Source organism: Platichthys flesus, chromosome 24, assembly GCF_949316205.1.
Source record: "Platichthys flesus chromosome 24, fPlaFle2.1, whole genome shotgun sequence".
Lineage (NCBI taxonomy): Eukaryota > Metazoa > Chordata > Actinopteri > Pleuronectiformes > Pleuronectidae > Platichthys > Platichthys flesus.
The window spans coordinates 1,825,710-1,852,798 of NC_084968.1; the positions used below are offsets into that span (position 1 = coordinate 1,825,710).

The window sequence follows — 27,089 nt, forward strand, 5'->3', positions numbered from 1 at the left end:
CAAGCTTCTCTAAATGCATCTTCTATGAATTTTCTTACATCATGAGCTAACCAGCTCACAGGTTTGTTTCACAGTCAGCGTCTCCCCACCGTACGCAGGCAAAGGTGCTGTGAGTAATCGTGGCCCCCTGTGAAGACTAAACCGCGCGTTTGCTCCAAAAACATCTAACTGTACATTTTGGGTGTCGTTTTGTTTTCCAGGCGGTGAGAAATCTTGTTGCTGCTGTGCTGAAGGAGAAAGGGCAAAATGGGCAAATCACACAGTCGTCTCCTCAGGTGAGTTACTCATCGAAATAATGCTTGGAGGTGGTGAACAGATGGGAGTGAATCTTGTGAGGATTCCATTGGAGTTTTTAGTTTTCTATATATATATCAGCTTGTGGAAGTAGGACAGAATCTGTTGAAGCAAGTGTAAAGCAATTGTTAATGCAAAGTAGATCTATTAAGGGACATTAGCAACCAAATAAATACCCACAATTGGGTTGGAGGGGGAGTGTGTGTGTGTGTGTGGGTGTGTGTGTGTGTGCGCATGTTGTGCATTAATGGGTTGAGTTTAGCTACCCCATGCATTGCTTAAGTGTTTTTTTTACAAGCTTTTTTTCTCATCTTATTCTACAGAACAATTGCACGTGCACTATCTCATGTGTGGAGACATTTCACCCCAGCCAATATAGAAGGAAAGGCTGTGTACATTTGCAAATACTGTGCAAAGACCTATGTTAAGAATGACACAAAGATGCAGAAGCATATAGTCAAGTGCCCAAAGTTGCCTCTGGGCTCAAATAAGCCTATGACAAAACAAAATATTTATATTTATGTCTGTATATGACAAGGTAAATACAGTTAGTATAAATTACCCACACAATTTCCAGTTTATTCCCGTTAATTCCCGTATATTCCTGTATATTCCCTTAATTCCTGTGGAAAGTTTCCAACTTTGAATATTCCCGGAAATGTGCAACCCTACCCACAATTGTTGCGCAGCCTACAGTGTGGTGCCTTTAAGCTAAGCCTATTATTTAGAACTTTGTTGACCGTGTTGTTGTGTGGATCAGGGCCCGGCGCTGGAGGCTCTGTGGCAGCAGTGCTGCAGTGACTGTGCTCTGGTGCGTTCGTCCTGCTGTGATGCCGTGGTGCTGCTGGTGGACCAGGGCCACGCAGACCTGCACTACATCCTCAACTGTGTCCTCAACCTCCTGCCCTCTGCCAGGTACACGAAACCCCCCTACTCCTGGTCTTGGTTGTGTCCTAACTTCAGCTCTTAGACTGCTCTCAGCTTTCTCCAGAGAACAAAGACAAATCATTGCTGTTCTTCTCAAATGATTCCTTTTTGATTTGATAACCTTCTTGTGTCGTGTTTTTGCACTTGAACTGTTAACAGAAATGTCCAGGGGCTTATAAAGGTCATTGGACAGCTGCTACAGATGCAAGCAGATCAGAGGGACCGAGAATCCCACTTCGCCTGTCCTTACTCCATCAGGTCTGTCGCTGTCATATGATTTGTATTGATATTCTTTGTAGCAGGTTAAACTGTGCACTCACATGGGGTAGCTAAACTCAACCCATTAATGCACAACATGCGCACACACACACACACACACCCACACACACACACACACTCCCCCTCCAACCCATTCATGCCGAAACCTTAACAATTCACCTCTTACCCCTAACTTTAACCACGACCTGAGAAATATAGTTTTTCCTCATTAGGACCAGGCTTTGGTCCCCATGAGGTCTGCTGGTTCTGACAAGGTCCGTGTTTGTGCTGGAAAAGGTCCTAAAATGTGACAAAAACAAGCACACACAGTATAATTCCAGTTTCTGTGCTGCAACGTAAAAAACATGGCTATTAAATATAAATCTTTAATAGCCATGTTTTTTTGGCTTCATGTCTATTAATTTAGACAAGTTTGGATAAAGGTTAGCTCATTCAAGCCAAACCAGTTAGCTGTGAATTTACCTTGGAGATTGCATGCTTACATATTTTACGCCAGCTCGGCTAACCATGTCTGTTAAGTGTTGCACTTGGAGGCCATGAGATTGATAAATTGGTGTTGATCTTCTTCTTTCAAGCTCAGGAGGTAAGATATGCCAATTTCTTAAAATACTATTGAAGAATCAGACGGTGGAACAAACATGAGTGCTTTCACACCTTTCATGAATGAATGAAGGATAATTGGTGCCATTCAGTTTTTTTTTATTATTATTATAAAATATAATATAATATATTAGTTTAGATAATTTGCCATAACTGTTGGCTTGTTAACCTGCCTAACCACATTTCAGCTGTTTGGTGAAACAGTATAAGTTGATGCCTTTGTTGGGGTTTTCAGTGCAAAAGGGAACAGGTGAAACTTGACAATACAGATAGATACTATACAGAGTAGATGGATATCCTCAGTCCTGATATAGTGCCGCTCTGTGCTCCTGCTGAAGCCTGGACGCAGCCTCCTCCTCCTCCTCCTCCTCCAGCCTTATATCTGCACCTCTGCCAAGATCCTGGGGCCTCCTTAATCAGTTACAGCGGGTGATAAAAAGACTGAGCTGCTTTGTCTGTTTTCTTTTTCTTTTCCCCCCCATGTTTCCCTTCCTCCCTCCTTCTACATGTTTTCTTTCCTCTACCTCTGACAGCCTCTCCTCCCTCTCTCTCTCTCTCTGTTTGATCCCTCTTAACCTCTCTTTCTCCACAGCTCTATCCCGTCTTTCTTTTGCTCCTTCCTTCCTTCCCATTGTCCTTTCCTTTCTCATTCTGTCTTCATCGCTGTCTCTGCTGTCTGCGTCTGTCTGGCGGTCTCTACCTCCCCGGTGGGAAGATGAATGTGTTGAGGGCAGCAGGGTGGCGCCGTTGGCCTGGCAGTCTGGCCCACCATTGGTTGTTGGACCTGGCACTGCTGGGTAACTGTAAATGCTGCGGGATTAATGGAGGATGCACACTGGTGCCCATTGTTGACCGTCTGCCTGCCGCTGCCCTGTGCAATCTGCCACCGAGACTCTGAGACACTTCAGCACCCAGCAGGATCAGGGAAGGTTCAGGGCTCCGTCCGCCACACCAGCTCATTTCTCATGCGATGTTAATCTAGCTGTAGTCGTGAAGTTGTCCCTTAATGTCCCCTGCAGACTTTCCCAGATTCACTGTGTCCCTGACCTGCCTGCTCAAGTACAGTGACGAGGTCATTGCACATTTGAAATGAAATAAAGTTCCCAATTGCTATGCTGATAAAGCATTGGTTCTTTGGAACCTTTTACAGATGGTACCAGGTATTTTGGTTAGTTTATAACAAGCCGGGTTAAATTGCTTGAGCCACAATATCTCTCGCATCTAAACAGACAAAGAAGAGGACACACACAGAAACTCAACTTGTAATAGACAATCCTTTTGTCTCCACTCCACTGTTACCTGACTAGGCTGAGAAATGCCTTTTCAATATTTGATCGTTACAAAGTTTTAATATCAATGCAGTATATCAGCTGATACTGGTATTCTTTCTTCTTGACCATAACATGTTTTTAAGGCTACAGTCAGAAACCAGGTCAGATCTTGCTCTGAGTCGGACATTGTTCCAATCAAAACAATTTTGTTGCTTTCTGGACAAACTACTGTATGTAACTGTGACACTTTCTAAATAAACTTGAACGTATCGTTGCCAATTCTGCCGTGTTCATCAGCAGTGCCTCTCATACTGTTTATGCAGTATACAGGTGAGAGTGAGCTGCATCTTGAAAATGTTAAAGGTCCAGTGTGTATGATTTAGGGGAAAGGGATCTATTGGCAGAAATCTATTATATAAAATATCCTAATGAAGTTTTCACTAGTGTGTAATCATCTAAATTGTATGAATTTTTGTCAACTTACATGGCATTTAGCTTGTAACGCTTTTATCCAAAGTGACTTTACCCTAGAATGAACCCTTGTTATTTAAATACTATTTTACCAGAGGAGTATGTCCTCTCTACTGAGGCCGCCATGTTTTTTTTACAGTTTCCTAAACTGTACAAACTAAAAACCTTTTGAGTTTTTATGACAACTGAGGCTACTGCAGGATGTCTTTCATGTTTGGAAGGGGAGGGTGAGGCGAGGGGTATTCAGCTGCAACATTCAACTTCACAGCTAGATGTCACTAAATTATACACACTGAACCTTTAAAAAATCCAGGCTGAGAAATGTAATTTGATTTGGTGATCAGCCTTAGTCAACAGCAAAGTTTTGCCTATAAAAGACATGCCTCTGCTTTTCATTTAGATCCTAACTTTCTGATGATTCGAAGAATAAAAGATTAGAAACTAGATTTAAAAACTAGAAGAGTGTTAATAGTAATTTTTTAGTTATGTTTGCCTGCTGTCATGCTGTCAGATAATGAATCAGGTCTGTTGTTCAACCCCAGCTTCCCCTCAGAGATCGGTGTAACCTACAGACATCCACAGGAAGCTGGGCGTTTCAATAGATTCTACCTGGCTCATTTGTCTGCCAGCACTTTTATTCAGCTGTGAACTTGGAGTTGAACCAAAAGGAGGGAGGTCTCTGTCTTCCCTTCCTGCCGCCTCCTTTGTGTGGCGGCCGAAAAGTAGTGAACGGTTTGAGAGGCTGATGGATGGGAGCTGTATTGAAGCCGAAGGTTTGAGACGGCCAGGGAACATGAAGAGGCGGGGGGGTAGAGATGGTCAGACAGATAACACCATATTCATGTGGTATTCTCTGGGAAGACAGGAATTCAGCTCTTACTGCAGGCTGCCACAGGCACAGACGTGCTCTGTCGCTGAACTTCCCTCCCACACCTAAACATGTGATGATGGATGGATCACACTGGTTAAGTGGAGCTGATGGTGGTGTCCACCCCCCAACACGCTGAACCTCTTAGGTAACCTCTGGCCTGTCTGTGAGCTGGATGCTTAACAATACGCTCACACTTCACCTTGGATTTGACCCCAGTGTTTTGTCTGGACCTAATGGGTTTGCATAAATTCAAGAATAATGGAAGCCATCGTTCATACTCACAGGTAAGCTCCAGACTGAAAGCCTGGTATGGGTGGGACTGAGGATTTTAGGGTTAGGGTAAGGGATCTATTTTTAAGTCCTGTTTAATTGTCAGAAACATAAACTTCCCTTTGCAGTTATTTTCTTCTTGTTATTAATTTGTCTGAAATGTTCTGCTTAAATGTCCAAATTAGGCACTATCTAAGTAGAGGCACTAATATCCTCATCTGACATTTAAACATTAGTGTCGGAGTCAATGTTTTTTTCACAGAAAGGGTTTGTTTATAAATCAATAAATCCAAGGAAAATAAATCTATTTTGTTCATGTGTTTAGAACTAAGATGTTTTATAAATCAGCCTTTGAGTTACATATGGAAATAAATTACTTGACTACTAGTAAGATTACTTATCTTTTTCCCTTGCACAATCTGGCAACGTCGGTCACTTGCATGAGAATCAGACCTGGGACACTTGCTCTGTCTGTGGTGTGAATATGCTTTTTGCTGTGTCCTGTTGTTTTACAGGAACAGCCCTCACCCATACATCACAGCCCTGGAGAACCGAGTGGACTGCTGGCCAGTGCTGCTGCTGGAGATGGATGATTTCATTCAGCAGGCTGCTGACAGGTCAGCCACAACAGAGGCCCGCTCCTTCAGTGCATACATTTCAGAGTCTCCATCCAAAATCACTCATCACACCACTGGTAGCTTTTATTGTGCATTAATGACAAATACATACAGATACGAGCACCTACAGTATAGAAATATTTCCTTATCTGGGATTTGTTCTTATTCAAGAAAAACATCCACGCAACATTTTTTTCCCCTTTTTTAAATTCTACAGTTGTATAATACGATTTAAATTACAAAATATTTTATAATTTGTATCTTAAAAAAAGACAGACCAAGTTTTAGATTAGATTAAGATTGGACATTTTGAAGAGGAGGACGCACACATAGATAATATTTGTTCTATACTGCAAAAGACACATTTGGTGGCACAGTGGTGATGTACTTTGCTTTGTCGTCTCACTGTGGTTGCATGTTGTACATCTGGAATGGTTTCACATTAAAAGCCCTGTGAAACTACGGGTTTCCGTGGTCTGAAATAATCAGAAACTGTTACAGGAAGTGTTCTGTTTGTATTAACAAAGTAATGGGAAAACTAAAGCAGATCAAAAACAGACCCTCCAACTGCAATATGACCAATTATATTTATCAAACCGAGGCCTGTTGGGGAACAGAAGACCTTTGTCACTGTTTGATGATATAGAATACCTCCTATTTTTCACGAGGTTTAATGAAAGGAGCATCTGCATTTGCCAGCTTTCAGTCAAAGACCCCCTCAGAGGCATGACCAGGTAATGCGTGAATGTAGCAGCACTTATTTGAAGGTGTCTGACTCGAAAGCTTTTAAAGGATTATTTAATTTTTTAAAGGTTTGAATGTATGGGTGCTCCTTTCATTAAGATTGATTTAGATTTTTCCTCAAGAATCTTTACTTGGTCTGACACCATTGATTGTGCATTGATTGATATCAGCCACATTATGTAATGCCTCTGATTATGTATCATTATGTATATATATGCACCACAGAAATGAACCAGCCCACATTACCATGCTGGCCCCCTTCCTGCAGTATCTGTACTGTGAACCTCAGCAGCAACCCCAGCATGCCCTCCTCCGACACAGTCTCCTGCGGGTGCTGCTGCCCGTACATCCAGGAGCTGCATCGGCCCTCCAGGCGAAGGAGGAGGAGAAGCCCTCTGCGGTGTCCGACAGCCTGCTGCACCTCCTCTGCCAGCTGGTTCCACGTATGCAGGTGACGCAGGGATGGTGGAATCAGGGGCTTTCTATCAGTGATTCACGAGAGTTTGTTTTGAGTAAAGTTAGTCACATCACCTGTGTTGACAGAACATTTACTGAATTCAACATTTAACGTGGTTCTAAACAATTGCACCAGCCTCAAGACAGTCTGTCTTTTACCTTTTTGACAAAACACTGGTGCTTTTTAATTATCTCTCTGGTATAGGGATTTGTATTTGTATCAGTTTAATGGCATCTATCAAATATTGCAAATCATGATCCCACTTTCCAGGGAGAGCGCAAACTGATTCCTTTTTAAGTGTCCGCCTCACCTAGCATTTCACAGTGGTATTACTGACAGCACTTGCTCTGGAGGTTGATGGTACGGTTGTCTTTTATGATTTAGTTTTGATGAAACTTAAAAAAATGATACCTCAAAATCCTGCGAGAATTAACTATTTGTATTTTGTAGCAACAAAAAATGAAATCTGCTCAGTTCATCTGAATTAAGAAAATAATCTGCTGCAGCAAAGACCAAATCATTTTCTGTTCTCAATGCTTGGACAAAGGTTGGTAGAGCTAATAAAGCTCCAATAAATATAATGGCAACTGAACATTGGTTTTGAACCTCCTTCTTCTTCCTCTGAATCTTTTCCTTTGCCTCCCCTGACAACAGTCTTATTATTTATTTATTTTTTCCATGTAGTTTCCTCAGTTACTCCCGTGGTTTCACTGGCTCTGCTATCTGGGGAAAGCTAGTTATAGCTACCAGGGGAAACAAAAGCACGATCATTTTCCTGTTCTGCTTGAGCAACAGCAGATGCACTTCTTTTGTGCTGTAAATTGAGCCGTCAGAATCCCAGAGAGATTTCGCACCTGGTGGCTAGAAAAGCATCGCACAGTGAAAGTGACGTTTATAGAGAACCGATTTATACTCTAATGGTGTCATTATGATAATTATTTGTTTAAAAAACCTTGTCTATCACCACTTAAAAGTACTCTGGTGTAGGCTTTAAGAATCTCCAAATTTGGTGACTCCCAGTGGAAGTTTAAAAAATCATCTTGAAAAAAAGCAGTGAGATTTTCTTCAAACAAATCTCATGGCATTAAAATAACAAAAAGTTATGAGATTTGTCTCACCTGGTTATGGAGGTGTTCTTTCTGTGCTGACAGGTAAACAGTGTGGAGGCGGTGCTGGAGCTGTGTGGATTCATCAACGCTCTGCTTCAGGTTCTCCTTCGGGCCCCGGAGGAGCAGTGGAGATCTGAGAGAGCCCGGCTGCTTCTGCAGCTGCTGTGTGCCTGTCAGCGCTGCCTCAGGTTAAACAGAGACTGTCGGCCACTTCTCAAGCTGCTGCTGCAGCTCCTGCCCGCCTGCCAACAGGTGACACTGCAACGATCATTCTCATAATCCGGAATTTATGAAAATATGTTGGACCCAGCAATAAATATCACTATCTCACCTGGTATTGTGTTCAGTATGGGTACTGTCACTGTCTGAAGCTTCATTGTAATGTGTAGGAGCTGCCAGTGGATGAGCTGACGATGGGTGTGGCCCTGCTCCTGCTCGAGGCCCCTGCAGCTCAGCAGACCAGCCTGCTCACTCTGGGTAAAACTGTCTTCAGCTAAATGAATGTGTGTCTTTGAGCGGCGAAGGGTGAGACATCTAATCACTGCACAGAGGATCATAATACTCAGAGAAATAAGTCTGAAATTGTACTTTATTATCGGAGATGTAAAAATAATTATCTAGAAATGTATCTGCCAAGAGAGTGCTAACTGGGCAAGGGTGGCTCAGGGGATAGAGCTGGTTTTCTAGAAGGTCGGCAGTTTGATCCCTGTCTTCCCTTCTCCACGTGCAAAAGTGTCCTTGGGCAAGACAGGAAACCCAGTGTACGAGTGATGTATGTTAGAGAAAGTGCTTCAGTATGAATGGATGCTCTGTGTGAATGTTAGTCTGAATGAGTGGATAGCAAAACTTTGAGTGGTCATGAAGACTAGCAAGGTACCATATAAATACAGATTTACTTTACAATCCACTCATATTGATTTATGGGATTTGTTCTTGATGTCCTCTTGTCAGCGCTGAATTTGGCTCCTGAGCAGGCTGAGCTGTCGCCCTGGTTGAGTCCAGTCCTGGTTCTTCCGGTGCTGCAGCTGCTCTCCTGTGCAGAACTCACTGAGCCCCTGGCTGACCGGAGGACACACAAACTCAACCACAGCCTGGCACACAGCCTGCTCCGCAATGTCAGCAAGCAGACAGATAAACCCCGACAGGTAACGCTGAGCAGTTGTCATTGGTACCAGACACTTGTGCTTTTGTCTCTGGGTGAAATATCATTTTTCGATCCAGCCTCTCACACATTTACAAAGGATCAGGTGCAGCCAGTTACAACAAATCAATCCCACGGTATGTGGGGCAAATTTGAATTCATGTTTTAAATGAGACGGCATGAGACAAAAAAGAAAGACTGAAAGAATAAGGAGGAAAGGTAGAAGACGTTGATAGTTTTGCTGTCGACAGAGGACTCAATTTTCTGTACTTTTGCTATACTGTTGTTTCGGAAACACTTTTTATTGTATTTGTTAAAAGCCTCTTCACGTCCTCACTTTAGATGGAAAGAACTCCAAATACATGTACCTGCTTTCATTCAGATTTTCCATTTTCATATTCAAATCGCTTCCAAGATATGGGAGTTTGAAGTGTAGAATTGTACCTATTTGCATCAAGGAAAGTTCAAATTTGACTCTTTCATCCTCTTCTCTTCAGCCTTGTCCACCATTGGTTCTTCCTCTCAGCTCCTGGTACAGTGAGCTCAGTGTGGCTCTCTCCATACTGCGTAAAGTTGCAGATGATCCAGCTCTGGCCACTGAATGGCTGCTGTCGGCCCGCTCGGCCGTGTCGTCCAGCCAGCGCCTGTCCTGCTCACTCACCCTCATTGTGACCTATCTCATCATCTCGGGGGGGGAAGGCGTCTGCCAGCTGGCTTTGGATGCAAGCCAGGCCTTCGCTGCAGCCGACCCCTGCCAGGTAGCTAATCTCCACGACTCAGTTCATTACGAGACGACATCTCAACTTAAAGTTGTCCTCTTAAACTTTTAAACAGACTAAATATTTGACCAAAGTACTTAAAAAAAACTAAAATACACCTCCAAACAAAACAAATGAGTAATGTCCTGCTTTTCTCGCCTTTTAAAAATGCATCCAGCATGAACCCAAATACTTGCGTCATCTGAATATGTAAATGTTGTTGACATGTGTTGGGACAGATCTGATTTGTTGTATGTAGAATTGTGCTTAGGGAAGCCAAAGCAGAGAAGTGAAAAATACATTACTGTGTAAGTCAATTAAAAATCTTTGTTCAATGTGATGCTGCAGACAATACAGCCAAATTTTGATGGTTTTCTCTGAGACTTGGAAATCTAAAATAAATAAGATAATAAAAAATATAAGACATATTCAGGTGTGAACGGGAAATATCTATACACATATTATCAATAATTAAAATGTAATATCAGCTGATGTTTTACAGAAGGAAAAATCCTTCACAGACCTCTTTGAACAAGAGAGTGACTTGCAGAACTGCCACTCTAACCACCTATGGTCGGTTCAAGATAACCATCAAGAATTAAACACTTACATTAAGCATAATTTGTCGTTATTGTGTAGATTAGCAACAAAGAGACATCATACAATCAGTAATACATACTCAAAGGTGCAGTAGTTTAAAAGGTCAACTAATAACTAGTAATTTACACAACTTCAGTGAAAAGGTGCACTTTCTGCAGATTTTTGAAGTTCAGTTTTATTAAAGGGAAATACTGTAATTATTAGAATCAATTTGAAGTGTATCTAACGTGATAAGTGTTAGTTACACACTGCTTATTTGTTAGCCAGCTACCTGCTAAGATACCAATAACACTTCTACACCAGGTACACCAGCAGGTACACGCAGGTTTTTGAACCACCTAAAATAAGGTGTGCCCCCCCCCCAGCTGTCTTGCCAAATGAATGTGGTCACCCGGTAGTCACGTTTCATCACTGCTGTTCGGAGCCAATAAAACCCAGTGTCGGCTGCATAGTCATTGACCCCGAGAGTGATTGATGATTGAATCTATTGCCATTGCAGGCAAAAGCCAGACGTTATCAGGTGTTAGTGGGTTTTTTGACCAGCGGAAAAGGGGATCAAGATAGTAAGCTAAATATACAGATTAACGTAGTAACAGAGCTCGTAGGGATTCATTAAACTAGGTCTGTATCCATCCATTCATTTGGTACACCCCTTATGCTTTGAGGGTCACAGAGAGCAGTCTGGAGCCAATCCCAATAATAACTAATTAATAACTAATTAACCTGCATGTCTTCGGCTTGTGGAAAGGATTCCAGCAAACCTGGAGAAAACCCTTCATCGACACGGGGAGCGCATGCAAACTCCACATGGAAATGCCATGGAATCTTTTGTGAGACGACTGCGCCACTGTGCCACCCTGATATGTGCTTAAATTGTGCTTCTTTATTCCTCATGTGAGCAATAATCCTATTAACAACAGACAATTGGAAACAATAAAACAAATAAATGATGGAGCTAAGACACACAAAACGACCAATAAGGCTGCCGCTGATGAGGTCTGTTGAATCCGCTGTCGTGACAGCATTAAACAAAATGGACGGTATATTTTCTCTAAAAGAAGAATCAACAGATGCTCTGTGCGGTTGTCCTCTGACCAGCAAGTCAGTGGTTTGATGCCTGGCTTCTCTAGTCCACATGCTCACGTGTCCTTGGGCAAGATACTCTGTACCATCACAGTGTAAATGATGCGTGAAAGAAAAGCACAGAATATAGAAATGATAGTGCTGTGTATATGTATATGTTTGAGTAGGTTAAATTGACTTGTAGTGTGAAGTGTTAGGAATAGTCACTGAGACAAGAATAGCGTTTATTTCAATTCCGTTTATTTCCACAGTTGTAGTCATGCCGCGCTGTTGATAACACTCCTTTTGAATTTGGAAATTGAGATTCCAGACGTTTGTGAATGGGTCGCAAATTCGAATGTGTCTGGTGAGGTTATAGCAGAGGTGGAAAAGTAAAGAAAAATAGTAGACATACTGGAGTCAGAAGGGAAATTAGGGAGAAAAAGGTACCACCAGGTCGGTTCAGAATGGATAAAATCCCTTTTTAAATCTTTGAGTTTGGTTTATAATTTGTAGATATTCTTATATTCCTTGGACCTAATTTGCTGTTGATATTAACTTTATGTAAGCCCTCACCTGCCTTCAGTTGCTGGATGTTCAGCAGTCGTATCAAGAGAGAGAGAGAGAGAGAGAGAGAGAGGGAGACAGCGAAAAAAAGAAAGAAAGAGAGAGAGAGGTTTAAACTGACAGACTACCCTATGGCCCTGTGGGACTGTAAATGGAGTCACTTGCTCCAGCAGATGATGTGAAATATCACATGGTGTTATGGGCTTCTCATTACTCGGGCTTGTTAGACGCTCAGAATATTCCCCCCGCTGGTCTAATTGCTCCCAGAGTGCCTCTTTGTGCAGTCGTTTAATGTGTTGGTAGAAGGTTATTGGCATATTTGAATCCATTGAATTTCCCTCCTCACGGTATCACATCCCCACACATCTGCCTGCTGGCAACCACAAGCACTCCAAGCACCTCTGCAGTGTATCTTTGTTACAGGAGATAATGCCAGTAACAAAACTAATTGAACTTCAGGAACAACATATTCTTAAATTTTTATTATGATGTCTAAGAAAATCATTTCATTGATTTAGTATCAGTAGCTTACCGTCAGAGATTCAACTTGATGAGAATCCCCAGTTTCCTTCCGCTCGGCCCCTCCCTCTTCCTCTCGAGCCGTGCAGGTGAAGTGGTTGCTATGCAACAGCCAAGATGCAGGGCAGCAGTAATAGCATTTTGTTAATTTAAGGCTCTGGCACTGCGGAGATGTTTGCTGCATGTTTCCAAGGACCCTGACTAGTTTTTGACACCAGCACTAAAGGGTGAGTGGAAATGAGCGGGGTGCTCAGCAGACCATGACCGAGGGTCAGACCATCAGGGAAAAGGGAGGTGGGAGAGCCCATAACCTGGGGTGGTAAATCTCTATGCCTTGATGCAGTCTCCGCAGCTCAAACTGCTGGTCACTGTACATAAACATATGAATATGTGTACACGTGCATCAGTAAATATTATATTCTTTATTATTTAAACTGTTATTTAATGTGTGTGTCTGTTCATGTGTGGGCATGCGTTTATGCACTCATTTTTGTTACCTGTTAAAGACCCCTCCCAGCATAAAACTGTCCGTGTCAGCACAAGTAGACCTCATGGAAAAAAGCCGGGTTCTAGGTCCTGGTAAATGTGGTTAGGTAAAATTTAGGGGTTTGGCATGAGTTGGTCAAAGCTAAGGCTATAGGGAAAAGGTTTTGGTTAGATTGGCCACAGTAAATGGAAGTCAATGCAGTGAAAAGGACTGTAAATACAACACGCAGGCGTATTATCCTCCTCATAAACTAAGCAAACATTTGGCCATATACACATCCGGTAGACACAGAGCAATCTCTGATGAATTTTAAGTCTTGTATTTAAATTTTTGTTCTTGTTTAGTCACCACCGACTCCTGCTAAATGCTCAATGGGTTCACGCTTGTTGCTAAACTGTTGTCTGGTGCAGAGCAGTAGTGGACATTGGTTTTCTCAGCTGCCTGTGAGTGTACCGACCACAAGATCCTTAACAAAGAGCTTTAAGAGGCTGTAAAGCTCCGCTGAGCCGAAGAGTTGTTTGATATTTCCCTGTGGGCTCATCACTTTGCATCGTTTCACAATGTGGCTTTAAAACACCTTTAACACCTTCTCTAAGGAAATATAGTGCATTTTTTAATGCAGAACATAAGAAACAGATCAATTATCAACCTTGATCTAAGACCATAAACTGAATGAATTAACTCAAATCTGAAGTGCCAGTAAAACACAGGCTAAAGGAAAATCATTTTTTAGAATCCCTTCAACTCCAGTACAAAGGACCTTTATTTGGGGGGGTATTGAAAATTAAGATGGCAACCTTGCCTCTCGTCTTGTGTCGACTGTAATTGGCTCCGGTTCCCATCGCAACGCTAATAAATATAATTGATGGATGGAAGACGCTGGTTTACAAATGTAGCGCATTTGGAATTAGGAGGCTCCTGGAGAATCCTGCCCCGGTTTAATTTCGATGTTTCCTTTGTCTGAACAAGTGGGTTTGTGTGCGCAGGTCCCCTCCCTCATCCCTGTTCTGTTGTTCAAACTGGGGAAGGACAAGAATCCAAACGTGGCTCATGCTGTGCTCAACTGCCTGCCAAACCTCGGGACTCACAAGGTACCGAGCACCTCTGGCCTTTACAATGCAGATGACACGGCACTGTACATAAACCACTGCACGTCTACATCTCTTTCATCTCCGCACACCACCACCATTATTCAATTCATGCATCATCTTTGAAGATTCTGATTGTTATTAGAGTGTAATTCGTATTCGGAAAACAAAACAAAGGAATCCTTGTATGTGCAGTTGTGAGGATATGCAGAAATCTTTGGATAATCGTATCCGCTAACACGCACCATGTGCTTGAATGTTCCAGCTCTGTGTCCCCATGGTGCTGCAGACTCTCCACATGCTGGCCAGCGCCCCCAAGCTGAGAGCGGTGGCAATGCGCCTCATGACTGCTCTCTGGAAGAAACAGGTCTGTGATAGTAAATGGTCTCTACATTATATTCATATATTTAGACCAATCTTTATTTTTCCTGCCTAGTCTTACTGAACACCTCGTCCTCACAACTGAGTGTATTCCTCCCTGTAAGGACCGAGTTTACCCGGAGCTGCAGCGTCTGCTGGGTCAGCAGGACAGCAGGGTGGTGGTGGGGAGGGACGCCCAGTGGGAGCAGATCCTGGCCAGGGCTGCCTGCCTCAGGGACATCTGCAGAGAGAGGTGGAACACCAACACATGCATGTGGTTCTAGTTCAGGGTCATTAATAGGTGGACTGATTTGGACACAGACGCTGTCCTTATCAAACCCAAACCTGTAACAGATAAATCATTGGGATTTGTCATATTTCGAGAGATTGTTTCTATTATAACTGCCGCAGGTTTACTAGTCTTGACGAGACTGGTTTAGAGGCTCAGAAAACTCACAGACTGATTGAATACGCTCTAAATCATCTATGTGATGTCACTCAGCCGATCAAATCTGTGAAATCCAATCCTGACCGTGCGTGTGTGTCTCAGCGAAAAGGGGAGAGGCAGAGGAGGAAGGATGGACAGTGTTAAGTGAGACAGAGAACAGTGAAGAAAGCCACTTCACAGAGTGTGATCCATATAGAGAAACATACACAGTGAACACAGTTTTTTAATCAAGACTGGAAAGACTCTTCCATGTGTATTCCTGCAAACGTTTAATCAAAAACACTCATGATCCGAGACCATGGCGATTGTTAAAAGCAGCAATGTGAAATAATACGACGCCGTTCCAGCCCAGATTTAAAATCCTGGCAGGACAAACTAAAAGTCACTGAACAAGAAAAGTGGTGGTTGGACATAAGAGGAAAAGAAAGGAAGAGGAATGATGCAATTTAAGCTGTTGCTGAAGTCAGTTGTTAGGATGTCTTGAGATTATAATAACATGAATTGGGGAAACTTAATTGAACCTTTTTATTTTTGCTTTTTTCTCAAATTAAGCACTTTATTTTGCACATTTTTATCATTCTTTACGTGACATGTGAAAATAGCATTTATTTTATTATCTCTGATTGTAAATTTAATTAAAATATGATTGCATTATAAATCTTTCTATCTTTCTTTGATTTGATAATCAATTGTTGAAAACACATGGACGTTGATACAGCTAATATTTTAATACATATTGCACTGAATAATAAGGTTAGTTAGACATTATTCTACCTTTTCTCTATCTGGACCTCTTCATTTTAATTGAATACCACTGATCTGTGTGGGTGTGTGCTTCTGTTAGGCCGTACCAGCATGGAGGTGACATGTTGGCTGCTATTACGCTAACTCTGAACCAGTGCACCAGACCAGACATGGCAACCCCAGCTGCTCTCGCCCTGCAAGGACTACAGGAGCTGTGCCGGGCAGAGGTCGGACACACACACACACACACGCACACAACACACACATTGTGTTTGTATAGCACCATTTAAAACAAAAGGCAATTCAGAGTGCTTTACAGAAATATAGGACATTAAAAAGGCCTTAAGCTTGCACTTAAAATACAATAAAAGCAAAAGTAATAACAAGATAAAACATTTCTAGAGATTATGATTTGTAATTAATGGGTAAGACACAAAGAATACATTTTAAAGCCCTGGTTGAAGTGAGCAGACAGTTTCTGCATGTATTCAGGAAGCTTGTTCCACAGGTGGGAAAACTAAAAGCTGCTTCGTCGTATGTGTTTTTTATTTGTCCATTAAGCTTCCATAGGATGGTTCTCCAGACTGTGCGTTTGTGTTTACTGTTAGTTGTGTTACACCTGTGCAGGACAATTTCTTCCTTTTATCCTACTTTAAATTAGTTCTGTGTTTTCAAACTCCATACACTGTTTCAATAAGCTGATCAAACCTTAGTTGAGATTTTACCAGTACATATCATTTTAAGCTGAATTCCACAGAGTTCAACTAGGTTTATTTTCCAGGTCGTGGACATCATCTCAACATGGAGGCGTCTCGGGCCAGAGCTCAGCTGTGAATCCCGTCCACTGATGGTCAAAGCTGTAGCTAAGCTTCTGGCTCTCGTTCCCCAGCTCACTGTTAAATCAGAAGAGTATGAGGTATCTGATCTATTACTTTAAAAGTGTATATTTTTCTAATAATTCTTTAATGCACGTTCAGAGCTTTTGTTTGTGCCTTTGTGTATTTTTGTAAGTGTGGGCTTCCAAATGGTGCTAGTCCATAATGAATGTAGTTCTGTTTTTTTCTTGACGTTAATTGACATGTAAAAAAGTGACAAACTATAGACGGATAAACCCTAACCCTTTTTTTCATCTAAAACACTCTACTTGACACTACAATTTCAGATTAGAAGATGAAATTAAGAAAGTTACAGTTGACTTAAACACTCTTTTTTTATCTGTTTTTTTTTTCTCAGAAACTGAAAGAGGAGGTGGTCAGCTTTCTGTGGAATTATGCTGTGAGCAAGGTCTGTGTACTGAAGATTTTGTCTGTGTGTGTCTTCGTGTCTGTGTGTTTGAGATAGAGGAAGTGTTCTGAGGTATAATATTTTGCGATGATTAATGCAATTTTGCAAAAAGAAATTCTCAACTTTAACTCCACATATTGTGTCTCATATTTGGATGGTTACAAAAATGCTGCTGCTAGAAACGAAATTGACTGTCTACAGGTTTAGCAAAGGAAAATACTTTTTTACTGATAAACACTGGGTCAGATGACAAGATCATTTAAATCCTGTTGCTCCAGGAGACATACCCACTGTGTGTGTGTGTGTGTGTGTGTGTGTGTGTGTGTGTGTGTGTGTGTGTGTGTGTGTGTGTGTGTGTGTGTGTGTGTGTGTGTGTGTGTGTGTGTGTGTGTGTGTGTGTGTGTGTGTGTGTGTGTGTGTGTGTTTTTGTGACAGGATCCAGAGGCAGCCAGCTGTGGCTACAAGGCTTTGGCAGAATTTCCTGAAGCGGCTCACACAATAACTCTCCTCCCTGAGGCAGTAAGAACCTCTGCTTCAATCTCTTGAGTCTAATAATCAAGCTTGTAAATTAAATTTCTGCACATATGGATCTCCTGTTTTACTGTCCTAGAATTAAATGCAAAGTATTATTTGGCAATTTTAGTGTACCATGATTATCATATTATACATTATAGTGCCTTGTAAAAAAAGGCAAAATGTCAAACCTGAAAGACAGAAATTGAAATCGTAGAAAGAAATTGAGTTTTGTCAGTCAATAATGTGAATTTGTTTGGCTTTAGAAATCCGGCTTCACTAAGTTAAAGATAAGTGATTTGAGCAAATTATCAGCATATTCATGTTAAATGTAGTTTTTCCCCATGTAGTTGCTAAAATGTGTCACAGTCGTAATCCCATTTTATGCTTGATTTGACATAGTCTTGTTGTGTGCTGCTCCTCTGTCCCATGTGAAGGCCAGGCCAGCTACAAAGCTTCCTGAAAAAGAGGAGGAGGACAAAGGGGAGGAGAAAGAGGAGGAGGAGGAGAAGGATCTGTCCATCCCAGGATCGTCTTATGTGAAACTGATGGCTCTCACTCCTGTGTCTGTTCTCCCAGGTGAACAACACTAAAACTGTTGTCAAGGATTCTTCATACATTAGCGCACTTTTCCATTATGTTAAAACTGTTGCTTCTAATCAATGTTGTTAATATTGTTGTATTGTTATTTCGCATCTAATGCACTTCTGTCTGTCCTGGAAGAGGGATCCCTCACATGTGGTTCTCTGAGGTTTCCCCTGTTAATAGTGTTTTGGGGTAGTTTTCCCTGATTCGTGCTGAAGATTAAAGACAGAGGAGTTTGCACAGTTTTAGGCCCTATGAGACAATGTTTTGTAAATAAGGGCTATACAAATACAATTTGATAGATGATTTATTAGAAAAATCATGCGCCATGATGGTACCATACTGTTTCCTGATATTCACGGCACGCCATCAAACACAATTGCAGTGTATGATGGGAAGCCAGTGAGGGATTGTGTCAGAGGAGGGATTGTGTGAATATTTGCTGTTATGTACCTTTGCCCTTTTTTTTACATTACAATTCTAGGAAGTTAACTGATAGTTTTACCTTAAATGTTTAACTCCTCCATACAGATATTTATTGTGATGTGCTTTTTCTTCTCAGCCTTTGAGCTCTTCTTGACATCCCTGGTGAAGCAGGAGATGAGCAAGATGCCCCGGGGGGTGTACTTCTCTGCCCTGAGGGGGGGGAACCTGCGTTCGGACCAGGGTAAAACGGTGGCTGGGATTCCCGCGTTCATGCTGAAGACCTACGAGAAAAACAAGCAGCCTGGGCTGAAGCCTGGACTAGCAGGTGATTCAACCCGTCTGATCTACCTGTGTGAAGCCCAATGTGTTGCATCTTTCAGTTGAGATGAGTAGCAGTGTTTATTCTTTTTACAGACACCTCCCAAAGTGCAGATTTGACCTTCCACATGCCCACTTTTACTTTGTAAATATATTAGGGCCTTGTGCCAGAAGATCTTGGATAAGTTGATGAAACAGATAAATAAAGATATGCAAAGACATATGAGCTGCCATTGTTTTGGTTTTGCAGTGACTACCATCAAAGGAGAATAAGCTGACTGAGAAGGCTCTCAATGTTCTTCCCTGGTATTTGACGAATCGTTGATGTAAACTTTATTGCCATCTACTGGCCCAGCAAGTATTCATAGTCTTATCTGGATTCTTGCCTAGATGGAGATATATTTTGTGGCATCAAGTTCAAGTGGAAAGTAGTTTTTTTTAACCTCATGAGTATTTGACAGGAAACTGATGTCCAGATGATGTTTATTCTATTTTATGAAACATTTATCTGTATCGGTCATAGACCACACACGTTGGCTGATAAGTAACAAGTATTGTTACTGAAACAACCTTTTGAACAACTGCTTATCTTTTAGAACCAGCAGTGCCACTGTCTAGTTTGAGAGCACTGACATTTAGTTCTCAGTACATACAGTATAATTGATTATCCGCCAGTATCTGAATTGCATCAGTGTTGGTATATTGCACATTGGTTGCACAGATTCCACATTTGATGAATTTATGTTTTGTTTACGCATCAAGCACAATATTAATGGCAGATGTCTGTGTTTATGTTAAAGGAGTTGTATTTATATAGATATTTTCTAGTCTTGATGACTACAATGTTTTTTGGCATTCACACACACATTCATATGGTGCATCTATATGCAGCACTTTCTTTATGTTACATCAATCACACACTGATGCCACAGCTGTCGGGGGCACTTTGGGGTTCAGTATCTGGCCAAGGCCCGTGGAATGGGGGAGACGGGGATCAAACATCTGACCTTATGGTTATTGGACGACCCACTCTGCCTCCTCAGCCATTACCTCATGACCACAGCCACTTTGACAGCTAATCCTTTATTCCACTTTATTTTGTGTTTTCATTTTGCATGTACCTAAATGAAATTGTGTTCAGACATTTTTGTTAATTATTTTACATAAAAAAAATACTGGACAGGTAATGTGTTCACTTCACATGATGGCGCAGCAGAGTTTAACTTGAAGTTGTATTTTGCAACTATGGTGTAGCCCACCCTGATTATGTGTTTGTGGGGGTTTGTGCGTGTGTGTGTGTGTGTTAAAGCTGGACTGCTGCTCAGTTATGAGCTGCCTGTGCAGACGGACCGCACCGGCAAACCCATCGATCGCTTCCTTATCAGTCGCTGCCGCAGCTTCCAGCAGACCCTGACAGCCCTCATCCACGAGGTACACACAGCAGGAACTTTTCCTTCCTCTGCCTCCCACGCCAGAAAAAAATGACAACTCAAACTCCATTCTACCTTATTTTGGTGTGTAGGTGAACATCCAGCCGTCTGAGTGGCACAGATCCCTCCTGTTACCCCAGGCCTGGAGGGGTTTCATGAGCCGAGCGTTCCATGCTGTCTTGCAGGTTTGTGCTTCTGCCAATTGACAGACTGATTGCATATCAGAACTGACTGGAGAGGAAACGTTCCCCAGGCACTGTTAATTAGAGGTGTATTAAATAGGCGACTGGAAAATGAGTATTATAAGATCTGGCTCCATACTTGAAGACCCAGTCAAGTCGTTCCCTCAAATCGTGAAATGATCATTTAAACAGACCCAGAATGCAGAATATTTAAATAACCAGTTCCGTTCAAATGTCATTTTAGCTTTATCAACACTGTACCATACGAAGGCTGGCAAAGGCAATACAGAGAATACACAGTGGGAACTACAGACTTTTCCAAACATTTTGTGGTTTTGTGTTTTGCTTCTTAGACCGACCATTATCTAATTTAGATTTTTGCAGCAGTTATGCATCTTCAACCACGAAGAAAACATGTTTTGAAATAGTTTTTTAACACACAATGCACATGGAAAATGGAGATGATATTTTTATTGAATGATTTAATGACATACTGTTGTGTAACAGTTTTTCTTTGAATAATTTTTTACTGAAACTCTTAATTTCACATAACACCAAAGCAGAAACATTCAATTAGATTCTGTTTTATTTGTTTCCAGTCATGTTTTAAACTATTATACTGTAAATCGAAAGTTTGCCTGAAGTGTTGAGTTTCAAAATCTGTTTTTATAAATAAAATAAAGTAATGTATTGTTATCTATTGTTTTCTGTGGTTTTGGGTTGTGTTTGTGGTCAGGGTCGACGTGCTCAAATGGAGATGCAGCAGAAACAAGGCAAAGAGAATCCAGAGGAGCTGCAGTACAAACAGCACTGTGCCTGGCTGTGGTGAGAAACACTCACACAGACAAACTGCTACACACACGCTTACGCACAGACACACAAATACCGTTTAAAGCTAGGGCGAATTCTGAAAGGTTGTTAATGTAACATGTAATAACATTATGTAATGTTATAGCTACCAAAATTATTCCTTAAACTAGCAGCCCGGTGTCTCAGTTATTGAGATGTAATAAAATAATAGTGTGTCGGTCAAGTATAGATAATACAGGCAGGCGGCTGCATAACATCTTAGACACATCATTTAATTAGCACTGTACATGAATAAAATATTAATTATTAGTTTAACTGTTTTCTTGTGAATGCTAGCAAAGGTTTAGTCATAACTGTTGACTAATCACACGCTGCAGCAATTTTATGGTTTGCTAGTATCTTTACTGTTTGAAAGTTGTCTCCAAGATGCTCAGTATACATTTTACAGTATATACATATAAAGTAATGTATCAAATTACTGTATTAAATGTATTTCAAGTGTACATATGTAGGTAAATAATAGGCACGTATACTAAATCAGCACAGAATAAAATAGAAATATTAAAAATAATCTAACATAGTCAGGCGGAAAATCCAGAGGATGGCGCACTGTATCTGTCTCAAATTAAAATTACAGAACTGTAAATTTGTAAGAAACAAGTAGACAATGAATTATCATTAATACAATAAATACAGAATATAGTGCTTTGCATCTTTTGATGTCTCTTGAGGCACAGTTATTCTGATCACTACTCACCTGTAAGGAATGGCATCTCATTCTTTTTTTATTATGAATGTTTGGAATGGAAATAACTTATGTGGTCTTAAACTTGAATTTTACAATGAAATAGAAAGTACAGGTTCAAAAGATAAAACATAAGGTTGAGATTCAGAGCATCAGTAGAAAATATGAAATATGTAAATATACTATACTGCTATATCAATTGAACTTACTGGCCTTAGCCTTCCTTTTTGTGAAAGTAGGTCAGGCATCTTGAAGAACAAAGCACTTGCACAGCCGAGTGATGGATGCACCTGTCTGAGATAAAATGTGTGTGTGCGTGTCTGCTCTTCATACATAACCACCTGACTGTCAAATGAATGTTTCTCTCTTTTTCTTGTTCCTCTTCTCCTTTCTCGTCCCTGTCAGGGCCAGAGATCAGCTGACAGACGTCATCAAAGTCGCTACAAAGTGAGTTCTCTCGCTATGATCACTGCTATTTTAGATCCAAAGAAGGGTACTGTAATGTATAACCTGAGGCGCAATGTGAAGTTAAAGCAGAAAAGTGTTGGCACTTGGCACAGGTCGTCTCCCACACAGCACAATCCTTGTGGCCCAGATCTTGCCCACATAACCTGTAGAATGATGGCACCAAAGTATTGGTATATTATTTAGTCACCATTTACCACATTGGCAGCTTGGGTTCACGTCCAGATTGTACCTTGCCAAGAGCACTACATGTTTGCACATTTGTTTTGGGCCGTTTGCTATTTTACAAGCGGGTCACTTTAGGCCAGACCTGCTGCATAATTGTCTGAAGTGGCTCACATGCCTATGCTGTCTGTACTGACTGTCGAAACTAACAGTGGGACATGTGCTGTCTGTTCTTCAGGGACAGTCCTGTGGTTCAGGGAAACTCCATCCTGGCTTTGAGCGGCCTGGCCGCTGTCCTCGCCAAGTATGAGAGCAACCTTCCTGTTGACAGCGACGGCAGCCTCGGGGTGAGCGTTTTACTTTTAAAGTATCTCTGTCATTGTGAAACCACCAAATGTGAAGTTTTTCTCAGGTGGGGATCTGTGTTTACTGGTGAATTTGTTGAAGTTAATTTATTATTTAATTTCACTTAAAATCTAATTCATATTAAAATGGCCTTTTATTATTATTAGCAAAAAATATAGAGTATTATTTAATAATTTAAGTATTATGACCTATGCTGCAGCAAGACACCAGGGGGTGATCAAGATGGTTTGGCTTCACTTTTGGAAGCTGCCATGTTAATATACACTCTATCATTTTCATAGTCAACCCTAAGTTGGTTGTGTCTTCACATTAGCCCTCAGATAAGTTCCTATGGAAGCCCAACTTTCATGATGAGGATTCATCACGTAGCACCGCCCTGTTGGATTTTCCTCTCTGCATCGGCATTGGCAGTGTCTCTGGAATGAGACACCTTTCATGAGTTCATTATGTCTCAGTCTCACCAAACAAAAGAACATTGTTTCAGTGGAAGGTTGTGCAAGTAACTCGACGGGATCCTCCAGTGGTGAAGTTCCAGTGATGTAAGGCGCCCCACAAATGTTGTTCCCTGACTTGTCGTTGTAGGCTGGACCAGAGTTTGTGCCCACAGCCAGCTGGTTGTCCATGGTGCTGGAGACGCTGCTCAGCATCATCAGCAGCAGCTACAGAGCCAGGGGACAGGTTTTTCCATGGTTCATGCATGTAAGTCTCTGGATGTTGTAGTATCTTTTGATTTTCATAATAATAGTAATAATAAAACTTTCTATACCACTTATGCTTTACATTTTAACGTTCCAGATTTCCTCCTTTCTAACTACATGTAAATCCTGCAGATTCCTGTAAAGCACTGAACCATTAACAAACACTCAAGCTCCCCCTCTTCCTCAGCGCTCCTATTCAGGTGAGAACACAGCGAGTGCCATCGCTCGCTCCTGTGCCAGCCTGGCGTTGTCCTTGCTGGTTCCCGTGCTGGTGGTGTGGCAGAGGGACGGCCTGGTCCAGGTGCTGACCGCTCTGAAGGCCGGCCTGCCTGGCTCGACCACTGCCGATGACTCGCAGGCCGTCCAGTTCCACTCAGGCCTCGCACTGGGCATGGTGCTGACCAGTCTGCACCACCAACGCCTCGGGTAGGGAGTGGATGCTGAGAGCACTGATTCAAACACACTGTGGCTGACCGCTGTGCTTGATGAAGGTTCCTCCTGTCTGTCTGTCTGTCTGTCTGTCTGTCTGTCTGTCTGTCTGTGTTATTCAGTGACGTCTCTGTGCAGAAGGACACTGATCTTCTCCTCAGCTCCCTGGATGCTCTAAAAGGCTGCTCCTTCAACTCCGACCTGGAATACAAGTAAGTGCTTTGTCTTCAGACGTGATGTACTAGTATTTGTGCGTCCTCTTGGAAGAACAAAGGGACATTAGATATTTTTCAGTTCAGATATTGAGTCATTGCTGTACTGCCTGAATTAATACAATGTGGCCTTTTTGTCTAGAATCTAGTGTAAATTATTATTTTGGTCATTTAGTTCAATTGTTTGTGAACTACCTTGCCACTACTTTGTAGCCGATTTGGTACAACAGCATGAATAGGATGTGGACAGTCTCTGTAGAATTGCTATGATATTATAAAATGTTCGACTGTAAATAGATTATTAGAGCACACCAATCTATTTATATTGATTTAAAAGCCATTGAGTAATTGAAAGTAAAACTATATATTGAGCCAAAAGATTGTTCAATCAGCAAGGCTAAACATTTTGCCACAATTTTTATAAAGAAGAGTGAATGCTCATATTTAGTTGCATGACCCATTCTTCTTCTTCTTCATTCCTTCTCCTCAGTACGGGCTGCATGTTGGGTCTGGGCCTGGTGCTGGCAGCTCTCTGCAGCAGTGGACAGAAGGTCCAACACGTCCATGTCACCCAAACTCTGGACCAACTGCTCTCAGACCTGCAGGGCAGCAGTGGGCAGGGACGCATGCTGCAGGAGGTGCAGCAGCCGCACACAACAAGCTTTATTTAGCTTGAATAAAGCATATTGTTACAAAATCAAAACATTTTGTACCCACTACAGTGGACATAAACCATACAGGCCAAGGCTTAATCTGTTCAGCAACAAAACTGAATCATATTTTTTTACTAAAATGAGTTGCAGTTGTGGAAAAATATGAGCTGTTGTTGCAGGTCTTGGCGTATGCCGTGGCGTGTGTGGGCGTCTCAGCCTTCAGTGGAGGCCTCATAGATGCTGCCAAGGCTGAGGAGGTCATGAACACTGTGCGCACCCTGACCGAGGAGAGCCAGCAGGTCAGTGTGTGGTGTCGTGAGGGATAAGGAAACAAAAAATCCATTTATTCATGAACACACGTATAGTTGTATGTACTTACCGTAGTAGATTTAGAGTTAGTCTGTTGTGGATTGAAGATTCTTCCTGTCGATTTAATACCTCCATTTCGGCGAAAGTTCTCAGTTCATTCTTGTCGTGAATGCGATATCCCAAGAAAGCCTTACAGGAATCCTTTCACATTTGGCACAAATATGCATTTGGATTAAAGGATTATCTCTTTTAATTTTTAGAAGTCAAAGGTCAAGGTCAGGGTCGCCTCCCAAAGTACGTTTATGTTTTTCTTGAATGTGATATCTTAAGATCAGCTTGAGTAAATGTCTTCAAACATTTTCTCCGACACATAGATAAACTGATTCGATTTTGGTGGTCCATGGTCCAAAGGTCCAGTGACTTCACGTTGTTTGGAACGCAAAGGACTCAAGGATCACCTGATTCTTAGATGCTGATCTTGTGTAACAGCCTGTTATAGCATTCACTGTATCACTGACATTAAAATAAAAACTCTGTGTCCAGACCCCAGGGTTCTCTCTGGCTCTAGGGCTGGTGGTCCACGGCCTGTCGCTGTCCGGTCACGGTAAAGCAGCGAACATTCACCCTCGACTCCAGGCTGCTTGGATCAAGATCTTACTGGCTGAGGTACAACAGTTTCTTTCCTGATTATACCTGCATTAAATATTTATACAACACCAGCAGGGTTTTTCTTGGCCGAAAATGAGGCGGGGGTGGTACTGAGCCGTCTGACCAGGGGTGTGGGAGGGTGGGAGGTCCGGGCCTAGGGCAAACACCAAGGGAGCCATGCACAGCTCCATTGGCTGAGGAAGAGCAGACACACTGCCGGAGAGCTGACCCAGGGACCCTGGGCAGCGCCACCAAGCCCAGGGTGGACGCCTGGAGAGCCATGCACAGCCAGAGGGATCATTTTGAGTCAGTGTGCATGTGGCACTGTTATCTCTACCTCAAGTTCTTGGACTATCACACAGAAGCTATGCAATTATTTAAAACTAATCAACCGCTTATAGCAATGAGTTTTGGCCCAAACGTTTCAACTTTCGAAAAGATTTTTATCAGGAGGCGGCAAGACATTTTAAAGAAAAGCCTTGTCCACCCCCATCTCAGTCTAAATTAAAATGGAGTTTGTAAAACGTAAAGCCGTCACTGTTAATGTGTTTACTTTAGATTCAAAATTCTTCTGGTGCAAGAAAATAATTTACACCGACTGACAAAAAGATTTCAGCTGATTCATTGTATTTCAGGGTTGTCCTACTATGCAGCGACTGGCTGCTGTGAATGGCCTGGTGGCTTTAGTGGGATCTGAGAGTTACCTCATTCAGGTAAGAACCCCCCCCCCCCCCAAAAAAAAACCTCAATTATATGGTTGATGAGAGCAAAACGAAAAGAGTTCTGTTGATAAGCCGATGTTACTCACTTGTATTTGATATCGCCGCTTGCAGGCTTTTTTCACAAAGACACTTTGACATGTGACTGTACCGTGGTCTACTGAGTGAAAGTCCTGTGTTTGGCCCATGTATCCACCACTACCTGCTCAATGTGTAGACTTTCCTGACTTCCTACGACCTCTGGCAGAAATTAAACCACAACTCGAGACAAAAGAAAGACATGACAGTAGTGTTCCAGGAGTTTCTAACACACAATATATTTAATGTTGTGCTTAGAGTGCATGGAGAAATGAAAAACGACCTTAAGGCGAATGCTTTTAGTCCTTTTTAGAATGGGGGTAGTGGTGCACTTCAGCCTCTTGTGGCCAGGATTAGCATTACAACTACC

General features: G+C 41.9%; 1 protein-coding gene across 1 annotated transcript in view; it reads left to right on the top strand.

The window, feature by feature from the left end:
* focad (focadhesin) overlaps nucleotides 1–27,089 on the top strand; it is a 38,745-nt gene that overhangs the window by 6,275 nt on the left and 5,381 nt on the right. Inside the window, exons 3-32 of the mRNA XM_062383768.1 lie at nucleotides 201–275; nucleotides 1,055–1,209; nucleotides 1,381–1,479; nucleotides 5,499–5,600; nucleotides 6,570–6,795; nucleotides 7,953–8,162; nucleotides 8,300–8,387; nucleotides 8,862–9,055; nucleotides 9,549–9,809; nucleotides 14,031–14,135; nucleotides 14,398–14,499; nucleotides 14,618–14,745; nucleotides 15,785–15,911; nucleotides 16,466–16,600; nucleotides 16,918–16,968; nucleotides 17,404–17,487; nucleotides 17,919–18,060; nucleotides 18,629–18,817; nucleotides 20,120–20,241; nucleotides 20,333–20,425; nucleotides 21,159–21,247; nucleotides 22,383–22,424; nucleotides 22,846–22,954; nucleotides 23,556–23,672; nucleotides 23,859–24,097; nucleotides 24,223–24,312; nucleotides 24,803–24,950; nucleotides 25,145–25,264; nucleotides 25,818–25,940; nucleotides 26,558–26,635. Coding sequence (XP_062239752.1) covers nucleotides 201–275; nucleotides 1,055–1,209; nucleotides 1,381–1,479; nucleotides 5,499–5,600; nucleotides 6,570–6,795; nucleotides 7,953–8,162; nucleotides 8,300–8,387; nucleotides 8,862–9,055; nucleotides 9,549–9,809; nucleotides 14,031–14,135; nucleotides 14,398–14,499; nucleotides 14,618–14,745; nucleotides 15,785–15,911; nucleotides 16,466–16,600; nucleotides 16,918–16,968; nucleotides 17,404–17,487; nucleotides 17,919–18,060; nucleotides 18,629–18,817; nucleotides 20,120–20,241; nucleotides 20,333–20,425; nucleotides 21,159–21,247; nucleotides 22,383–22,424; nucleotides 22,846–22,954; nucleotides 23,556–23,672; nucleotides 23,859–24,097; nucleotides 24,223–24,312; nucleotides 24,803–24,950; nucleotides 25,145–25,264; nucleotides 25,818–25,940; nucleotides 26,558–26,635 — 3,843 coding nt within the window. The remainder of the gene's footprint in view (nucleotides 1–200; nucleotides 276–1,054; nucleotides 1,210–1,380; nucleotides 1,480–5,498; nucleotides 5,601–6,569; nucleotides 6,796–7,952; nucleotides 8,163–8,299; nucleotides 8,388–8,861; nucleotides 9,056–9,548; nucleotides 9,810–14,030; nucleotides 14,136–14,397; nucleotides 14,500–14,617; nucleotides 14,746–15,784; nucleotides 15,912–16,465; nucleotides 16,601–16,917; nucleotides 16,969–17,403; nucleotides 17,488–17,918; nucleotides 18,061–18,628; nucleotides 18,818–20,119; nucleotides 20,242–20,332; nucleotides 20,426–21,158; nucleotides 21,248–22,382; nucleotides 22,425–22,845; nucleotides 22,955–23,555; nucleotides 23,673–23,858; nucleotides 24,098–24,222; nucleotides 24,313–24,802; nucleotides 24,951–25,144; nucleotides 25,265–25,817; nucleotides 25,941–26,557; nucleotides 26,636–27,089) is intronic.